Source organism: Myodes glareolus, chromosome 16, assembly GCF_982192425.1.
Source record: "Myodes glareolus chromosome 16, mMyoGla1.1, whole genome shotgun sequence".
In the NCBI taxonomy this organism is placed as follows: domain Eukaryota; kingdom Metazoa; phylum Chordata; class Mammalia; order Rodentia; family Cricetidae; genus Myodes; species Myodes glareolus.
The window spans coordinates 10,617,332-10,627,310 of record NC_142041.1 but is presented as its reverse complement, the minus strand read 5'-3'; the positions used below and the strand labels follow the sequence as shown (position 1 = coordinate 10,627,310).

The following is a 9,979-nucleotide window of genomic DNA, read 5'->3' as shown; positions in this document are numbered from 1 at the left end:
GTGCAAGGAGAGAAGGTTGCTAAGTAAAATAGTTTTTCATTTATGTCAACAAAAGATATGCAGAAATATGGGTTCGTTGCTCTAATTTGCTACTAAATGGAAAGCAGATTTGGTTTTATTCATGTCACTGTAAAAACAAAATAAGTATTCACACCAAGCCTGGCGTATCTACACCAAGCCTGGCGCATTCACACCAAGGATGGATTTTTTTTTTTTGCCAGCAAAAATTCAAACATCAATGAAACCTCTTTCAAATTCTAACGAATTTACTTACAAACACCTATATTTATTATTTCATAAATAGGCGCAACAAGTTCCATAAAAAAAGATTAAATACAGACACGGTATGAGGAAACAATAACACAGAGCCGTAAAGATGATCGTTTAGCGCTTTCCAACCTGGTTCTGCACCTAAGATACTGGGCGAGCATTTGGCAGCTTTATACATCAAAGGACTTAGATAGATGACATTTACTAATCATTACACAAAAGTGATACAAAAAGGATTTTTTCTTTCTGGAATACAAAATAAATGTGTTTGCATTTCCCTCCACACTAGGTTCTTTGTGTCTGATCAGAAGACAAAGCCAATTTGTTTTTAAATTAAAAGCATTTGGGAATATTTTTCAAGCATTTTGAAAATATAGAACTATTAGTCAGTTGTTTTTTTTAAAAATGAAGTAAAAATATGAATGTTTGCCAATTTAACCCCTCTGTGAAATAAACCAACTGGGGTGAGCCAGTTTCAAATTACAGTTTAGCTACAAAAACCTTCACATTTTATACTCTAGGAGAGTGTAACATAGATGCTATTTACAAACTTGCTATGACTGCTACATCAAGCCATTTAAAAAGTCTTTAGTAGTTCCATATAAACACCCATTCTGAAAACCAATGGAAAACCCAGGACCTTTACCCCAGACGGCTACCGTTGCTAAGGCAGTTACTAGAGCGCAGCACTTCACAGCAAACCCAACAGAAATCAGAACTGTCCATACTTCCTGCAGGGAAGAGGAACAATGTCCAGAAAAGATTAAAAAAATAATAACGAAGCATGACTATTTTCTTCCAGAGTGGGTGACCCACAAGCTCACATGGTCCTAAGTGCTTAGCAACTTGAATTTTTCTAATAAAATGAGGAACTGTCTTGAGTGCACACAGCAATCCGCGATGAAAAGACTTCCCTGATCTCCTCAGTGGAAAAGAGAGGCGGCGAGGTTTTCAGGTGAGGTACAGCGCTTTGTCCCTCTGCATGCCCCTGCGTGGAGAGAAAACACTGTTACAAGAAAATTAGAGCCACAGTGGTTGGGGGTGGGTCGGGGTGGGGGGAATGGTCGTAGTCGTTCTACCTCGGGGTGGGAAGGGGTGGGGAGCGCACAGGTAGTGGACCTAAGTCCATAGCAAAGAGAAACATGAAGGCTAGAAGCTGGCTCCCCATTCTTTCGGACCTTACTTTCTTGAAGCCTCCCTGTCCCGTGGAACCCTTGCCCCTGCTAAGGAGGCGCGCACGCGCTGTAAGACCCTCGGCGTGGCAATGGCCGGCGGCTCACCCACTACTGCAGTACTCGTTATTCCAATCCACTGGCTGCGCGGGAGGATTTCTGCACCCAGAGCGCACGTACTCCATCGCTTGGGTGACAACTTGTGCGGCTGTAGATGTAGGGTTGATAATCGTCTGATAGTCGGGTTGAAGAGTAAATCCCTGAGGGAAAAGCAAATTCTCACTTGAGAAAGGCAGTGGCTTTTGAAAGAGGAAGGCAAGGGCATAGTTATCCATGCCTGTAAACACCTTGGGCACCTGGCTCCTGCAGCAACCCGCGGAAGCACCCTCCCCACCGTGTAAAGTAGAAAAGAAGCATCCATCACTTTATTCTTCTTACCGTTCATCGCTTAACCACGTGTCAAAAATCTTTTCATTACAGCCCTGGGCAGATAAATTGAGTTGGGAAACAATTTAAAATACAGAAAAGCCAACTCAAGCCAAGCAAAGGGACAGTGATCTTAAGCCCCCTCACCGCTGATGTTTTCCATCAACCTAAAGATACATTAATAGCTAATCCCCAGAACAAGCAACAGAGTCTTCTTGAGGCTTCAGGCGGCAGGTGGCTGAGTGTTTTATTAGCCTACACCTATTCACATATTTCCCCATTCAGTCACAATGGGGCCATCTGCTTCTCCTTTTCCTTTATTTGTATTTCTCTATCAGCTAAACATTTCAACCAAAGCTATTTTCTTTTTAAATCAGTTGTTGGACGAATTCAGGGAAAGAGACCGAAAGCAACTTGCCATTGGAAAACACAGGGAAGAAAATGTGTAAAGAGAGCAAGCATTTTTAATTGAAGTCTCTTAGCTGGCAACAATACTCAGACTTCAGGAAGATTTTTTTTTTTTAATGCGCTAGTATGGTGAAGTGTTGACTTTTAATCCCAGTAAAGCTATTAAAAATTCAAGGACAGAATCTCTGAAGTATATAGCTCTATCTGATAAACAAAAAGCATTGTACACAATATATTTTTAGCTTATCTGCTGAACTCAAGAGCAGCAGAAGCAGCAGAAAGCAACTTCCTTAATCTCCTGGTTGTCTCGGCAGCAGATTCTAGCCATGGTTTTTAACACCCAAGAAATCATGATTACAAACGCCCCCATGCTCTGTTTGCTTCAAGTGCAAGGAGCTTTGAGTGCGAAATACTATGGATGACTTTCCTTCCACCCAACAAGGGGGTGAGAGGGTGGATCTCTAACTAAAGATATTTTCCTTGGATTTGTACACGTGTATGGGTGGTCCCTCACATAGTGATCTGAAGGCCACATCTCAGGTCAATTTTCCTGAATACTCAGGTTGGTTTTATGGGGTTCATTGATTTGCCATTCCAAAGATAAGGACTGCAGAGCCATGGCCACTTCTACTCCCAAGAAACTGCAGAGAGACAGAATTCAGGATGATGGGAAACCAGTCACCAGAATTTAGCCACACTGGTAGTTGCTCCAACGAAGACTAAAAGCAATAGATTTCCTACGTAGCAAAGACCCCTGTAGCTCAGGTGGGAAGCACCTTGCTGGGGTAAGGCAGTTTCACCCTTCTCTTGATCTTCCTGGGTTTCCAACATGGAAGAAGTCTCACTGGCCTCAGTGAAATACTTTCATTTCTCTGGTCCTGTCCTATTGCCCGCCTTCTCAGTTTTTTTTCTTCCTGCTATCCAGTGTGATGCTAGGTGGGAGTAGAGAAAGATTCTGAGAGACCCTCTATTGGTTCCTTTCACCGTGGAGCCTATCTCCAGGGTGCCTGGGGGACACTGTGATCAGTGTTTGCAGGGCTTACTGGGTCCTTTCAGGGCCCAGCCTACGACAGCGGAGCAATGAAATCATGTTTTTCAGGAAATAAAGACCATCTGAAGCTACCGTAAGAAAGGCAAAAGTGAACATGTAAATAAATGTCAAGGCTAATTTGTCTTTGTAGCGTGAAGTTCTCTGTTGGGTTCTCCACACAACTGGCAAAATGTAACCTAAAAGCAAACAAGGAACAAAACACAAAGGAACAGGAAATAGCCTGAGTTAGGTGAAGGTTCGGACCCAAGGAGAAGTAATACACACAGTGGAAATAGTTCCACAGGCTAAGCCAGAATATAAGGAAAACATGTTTTAAATTACTAGCTTAATATAAAACTGCGTGATATCTACAAAGTTCCAACATGGAAAATTATGCTACCTTTAAAATCTACATTTAAATAGGTCACTTTTGCCCGAACAACTAAGGACCAAGAAAAATATAGGTGTGGACCAAAGTAACAGTATTTAACATTATTTTGCTTTCAAGATAGAAATGGAAACACGCCTCAGAACACTATAGAAGGAGATTCTGAGGTCAACCCTTGCGCTAAGTACACTCCTATTATGGATGTAAATAGGAAACAACAATGATGATATAAATTTTTTGAAAAATGTTTGCTTAGCAGTCTAATTAAACGAGACTGAATATTTTGCATTTTAATGCTCGGGAGAAAAATCACCAACTGTTTTGTAGCATGCCTGGAATTTTAAATTTCATTTTCTGGTGCCAGATTGAAATAAAAATAGGAAACATGATAAAGATGAATTTGATGTCAGAAGGGACATTTGCTCTTTAATTAGATTCCTGTAACCCTCACAGCTTTTCTTTGCTGCACAGCAAGTCTGAAAAAGCCTGTAGCACCACCAAGCAGGAATCCTCATAGCCACACCATGCTGCAAACTAATTTCATTTCCTGCCTGTCTGGAGAGGTATTTTCAACAGGCATCACTGTTTTGTCTTTATGACTGATTTATTCATCAATCTCAATGTGATTTTAAAAAAAAACTTTAAATTACACCCAAATCCTAAAGCAGCTGTTTACTACACAAGGAAATTGAAAATCTGTCTGTGGTACCTTACAAAGATTTTTTTCTTAAGGTTATAAAGGAAAGTGACAGATATGAATGATTTTTTTCTTGACCTCATTCCACAATAAAAGTGCACAGAGAGACAGAAAGAAAATGGAAACCAAAAACTAGGTGCATGGGCTTAGTGTATAAGATATTCTTAAGAAAACAATGGAACTATCACTCTTGGTACACAAACTAACGATCATTTTGTCGTTATTGTTACAGTTGGCAACACTCATTTTCAGAGGGATAATAAAGTATCGAGAGTAAAACTGAAATGCGAGACCATCTTTAAAATGCGCAGTAGCCATTAGCCGTCTCTCTTTCTCTTTTCCGGTACTTAGGTAAGAATGTGGTCAACATACTAGGAAGCAAACACCTCCAGGATGAAGGCGGATTGGGTGATGAATCAGGCAGGTCAACCTGAATCTACAGGCTAACCTCTCATTTGCTACGAGAATAGTGGATCCGACAAGCTATTGAGAGTCAACTGCATCCAGTCTGTTGGGGCCAACTCTTCCATCTTGACTTTAGGACGGTCAGCTGACAGTGTCTCTAGTCTGCAGGCTCCTTGCTCTGTGCACCTGTCTAAGATGCAGATACCGCCCCCATCTTTCTCATCTCCCAGAATCTATTTTCCTGGTTACTGGTCTTTGCTGGAATGCCCTCACAACCTTCCTACCCACTCCCCGTGTGTTTTAACTTTGCTGTTCTTTGCATCTTTGGTCTCTGCAGCCCTTGCGAGGGATGTGAAAGTGCTCTCTGCCTTCCTCCTCGAGCCGGTGTCTTCCTGTATATTTGCTATTGGAGTGCCGCTCGTTACCTTGCTGCTATCGCTTCCCAAGCTCCAATTCCAGGGAGCATGGGTCTCTTTCTCTGGATTCCTCAAAGAGTCCAGGCAGTGCCTAGCATGTATTCGGACTTATTTAAATTATTTTTATCATCGTATTTTTTTTAACTTTCAAGGAATTAAGACTACAATTTCTCCAAAAAGTATAGCATACTACCCACTTAATTTTTAGAGGTTTATTATTCCATAGTTCTTTTACTAGCAGCCGACATTGCTGAAAGTGATTTTAGTCAATGTCAGCTCTGTAGCTATTTTTTTCATTTTGTGCTCCTGCCATTATCTTTTATTATGAGCTTTAACCCCAGACACCTTTAGAGATATACTAACAATGCTGACTTATAGTTTCATAAATACCTTGCTCAAATAACATGAGTTACTCCACCCCCATTTAGAGTCTGTCTAGTGAGCTATATCTCTTGAGGTCTTACAAGTAACCTTTTATAATTCTCAAATAGCAGAAATCTATTCCTGGTGACCCTTATCTTATCCAAGGTTTCAACAAAAGGAAAAGAAGGAGACATTCCTGCCTGGACAAATTAGGAGAGGTTCCCTTTCTGGATAGGTCTGTCCCTCTGCCTAGGGGCCTCTTTCCCTTGGGAAGAAGCAGAGGGAAGAAGTGAGTGATCAACACATGCGCTTGGAGCCCACAGCACCTGCGAGCCGGTATCCACCCACCCAAGTGAAGGTGACAGTCGATTGCTTATTCTTCAAGCAGAAACCATTGACTCACTACAGAACAAAGGCATTCAGTTAAGTCCATTTCCCTGAGTGAAGTCTGGTGTACCGGGTGAGGCTTCTACCCCATGAGTTTCTCTTGATCATAAAAGCACTCGGAGTCAGGGCTGGAGGCTGAGATCTGTTTACCACCGTGGTCTTCCTTCTAAATGATCCCGCATCAGCCGCAGGTTGTGGTGTGTACATAAGAAAGTTAGCTACTAATATATTTGGCTTAGGAACCAAGAAAGACAGTGAGATGATGAATTCTTTTTTTGTTTCATAAACAATTTGATTTTACGAGTATCTTAGATTTAAAAGCCGTCTTTGAAGACACAGGCTTTCAGATACAAATCTGTTAATAATCTACAAGAAACCGTGAGGCTGAGAGGCGAGTCCTGAACGTTCAGAATGAGGCTTCTGAGTTCTGATCAGATCTGCATTTGAATTCCAGCTCTCACCTTGTGAGTTCAGGACTCTTACCTGCCAAGCCTCAGTTTATCTATCCATAAAATGAAGACAGGACTAGCAACCGCACTGCGAACTTTCTGAGAATCTAAGTGCTAAGTACTGGGTTTACTGTAGCCAGCTTTCAAAAACCCTGCCTATAATAATCATAATAAAAGACATTTTAGACTTCTTCAACATGACTCATCCTTCGGCCTCCCTTTTCCCTACTGTTCAGGCAAGCATGCATTCTGTGTACCATAACAAGATATGAATTTTGCAGGAGGCTCTGCCTGTGTGTTTACTCATAACTCTAGGAAAAGCATAATTGAATGGTAAAGGCGGTGGTTAAGGTGGCTATGATTGGTAGTTTTTAACCTTTTTCTAAAGTGAGCTTTCAGGGTTTTGAATATTTTATGTTCTACTGAGTTTACAGATGCTCCTAATTCTCAAATTACAAAAGAGCACCCCAACGTCTGAGAAAAAACTGAAAATAAAATTTGTTTTCAAATAAAAACTAAGCATGATTAGCCTGATACCTCTCCTGCAGACAGATTTCCCCAACACACACACATACACACACACACTCTTACATACTTGCATTTGCAATGCAAGGGATTAAACCCAGGGCCTGTCACTTGCTGACAAAATACCCCATCTCCCCGCAGGCTCCCTACGTGCATTTCAAAATGAAGCTCCAGTTACTGTTTGGGTCATAGTGTTTTAGGGCTCTACTAAATTTGGTATTGAATCTGATTTTATTTTATACTAATTATTGAACTCAAGGGTCATCCTCATCAAAAAAACCTCATTCCCTAATGACATTAAGAAGAAATTACAGATGGTTTCAACAAGCTCCGTGCACACATGGCATCTTAGCACATGTTATCACTAAAGAAACTGAAACCAGGAACAAAGGGGGCAGCGGCAAGGGAGCACCAAGTTGATATGTCTTGGGAAAGAAACCAGTGATTTGAATGGAAGGGCTATCCGTGCCTGGGATGGTGACTCTGACCACGCTCCACTTATAAGTGACATTTTTCAGATGTAAGTCTGTCAAATGCCCACAGTTCTCTCTCCATTTCAATAGAATAACTTCCCTTGCCTCCTCGGCTTGATAGACCGCCCTCTCTGCCCCCAGTCCTCCAGAGGTGCACAGAACCTAAGCGTGGAGACTTACTTGTTGCATGGTGGGCGAGTGTAAGGCAGACTGGACCTGCATGGGGAGCTGGCTCCCGAGGGGCTGCTGCATGGCAAGCGGCTGATGCTGTTGCATGGTGAGGTGCTGGTGAAGAGGTGGGCTGATCTGGAGGGGCGGTGGTGGGGACACAGCCATGTTGGCTATGGAGACAGTCACTGGCATTTGGTTATTCGGCTTGGGTGCTATGTTCCTGGGGAGGCTTGGGTGCATGGCGGTGAGGTGAGGATTCATTCCTGGTTGTTGGTGATAGTGAGAACTGAGGTACAGAGCCGAGTGGGCCTGGCTGGGCCCATGGAACACTGACGGCTTTGAGTTGACCAGCTGGGGTGGCTGAGATGTCTTCACATCCACAGGATCACTGTAGCTCTGCAGAGGGAACAAAGGAAAGCGGTGTTAGGAGACGGGTCTCTGAGCGTGACGCTACTCCCAGAATGTTTGTGAATTTTCTCACGGACTTTCATGAGGATCAACACCCATGGCTATTCTTGTGTCTCTGATCTAAGGATCCTCCCATTGCTATTTTTAACGTAACTTATACAACACCGAGTTTCTAACTCCTCTATGAAATCTAAAGCAAACTGTAATGACATTTCAATCCTTTCCCTTTGCCTAAACGCTCGGCTGTGATGGACTATTTTGGTCACCCAGAGGCAGATAAGAGATGCAGGAGGACACCATTATCACCAAGTGATCTCACTTTCCCAGCAATTCAGTTCAGCTCTCCCACTGATCACAAGCTTAGTTTCTTCTCTTTGTGTTTGCACAGAGCCTCGGCTCTAGGTATTTTCACAAAGGAAACAAGGACAGTGATAGCAGTGGCTACAGAAGAGGTCTAAAATGCCTGCCAAAACTCATGGGAAATCAGGCTAGCATGTCTTCAAAGGAACCACAGAACTTGATTTTTTTCTTTCTTTCTTTCTTTCTTTTTTTTTTTTTTAGAAAAGGAGTTGCTGATAAACTGGTGATAGATTGTTCCTCCTAATGAAGTGGATAAAAATAATTTCTCTTTCATATTTTAGATGCCATCACAAATTAATATAATCTTGCCCTAATTTTTCCACACCTAATAGCCTTTTAATTGACTTAAAAGCCAGCCCTTTCAGTGGAAGCTGAAAGGAATCGAAGATTAGTCCTTTGGCATGGCCTCCTGGGGAAGCACCTAGCTCTTCATTCTCTGAGGGAGGAGACCGAGGAATGAGTGTAGAATGTGAATCTAACAGCAAGGGAAAGGGTCCACTGTGTTTCCAGAGAAGAGACCCACCACTGTCAAACCAGTCTAATTTTTCTTTGTGACCTGGATGTAGTGCCTCCATGGTGCACAAGTCAGCCCTGCTCTTAAGCTCTCCCCATCACCAACAGCCAGGAAAGAATCCTTGTTCAGCAGCGCAGGGACCGTTTGTGTCCATGCAGAGCTTGGTGCCCCTCCTGCTTGGGCAATGCTATACTCCAGCCACAGCCCCTACTATGGATGGCAGTCAACATAAGCTCCATTATCTAAGGCCATTTGGAGGCTCCGTGCGCAGCATAGTTCAGGTACTCCCAGGGATTCAGAAAAAGTAAGTGACTCACAGCAAGAACAATGCTCATGTGTGCACTAGATTCCTTGCCTTTGCCTATGGTGGTTAGGGATTCTCAACCCTATATGTCCAGTCTTATAGGAAGGATATATACAGCCCCATCAAAAATATGCCAAATGTCCATATATGTGGATATGTCATGGGGGAATAAGGACATAGACTATTACAGTGACCCACAACTGGGCAAAATGCAGAGGATGTGCCTGTGAAACGCCCAGCCCTGACTGCTGCATCTGCAACATGACTGCCATCCACAAGGCTCAGGAAACATCACTGAAAAGGGGTGGAAAGGTTGTCAGAGAAGAAGACCAGGACGTCTGATTTGAGATAGTGTCTTCTGGACACAACACAGATGTTGAAACCACAGAGGCTCAGCAGTATGGCTGTCTGAAAAAGACCTGTACAATTACAACAATACTTAATATGCCAAGATTAGTGGATGTGTGAAATGTTTTGATGAAAAAAAAATGCCATAGAGATCTACAACAGGTCAAAATTGATGGAGGAGGGTCTTCTGTCTATTGTGTTACTTTTATTGGTTAATAAAGAACCTGTCTTGGCCTGATAGGTCAGAATATAGATGGGTGGATTAGACAGAGCAGAATGCTGGGAAGAAGGCAGTGAGGCAGACACCATGACTCTCCTCTCCGAGACAACCGCAGGTTAGAATCCTCCTGGTAAGCCACCACCTCGTGGTGCTACACAGATCATTAGAAATGGGTTAATCAAGATGTGAGAGTTAGCCAACAAGAGGCTGAAACTAATGGACCAAGCAGTGTTTAAAAGAATACA

The 9,979-nt window shown here is 42.7% G+C and overlaps 1 protein-coding gene across 5 annotated transcripts in view; it reads right to left on the bottom strand.

Annotated features, from left to right (window-relative positions):
* Nucleotides 1–265: 265 nt before the first annotated feature.
* The window catches only part of Tox (thymocyte selection associated high mobility group box), a 289,722-nt gene continuing 280,008 nt past the window's right edge, over nucleotides 266–9,979 (bottom strand). For all 5 annotated transcript variants that reach the window (XM_085677029.2, XM_085677030.2, XM_085677031.2 and 2 more), the window contains 3 exons: nucleotides 7,590–7,976; nucleotides 1,551–1,702; nucleotides 266–1,258 (listed from right to left, as the gene is read on the bottom strand). In XM_085677029.2, coding sequence (XP_085533155.2) covers nucleotides 1,222–1,258; nucleotides 1,551–1,702; nucleotides 7,590–7,976 — 576 coding nt within the window. In that variant the 3' untranslated portion in view covers nucleotides 266–1,221. The remainder of the gene's footprint in view (nucleotides 1,259–1,550; nucleotides 1,703–7,589; nucleotides 7,977–9,979) is intronic.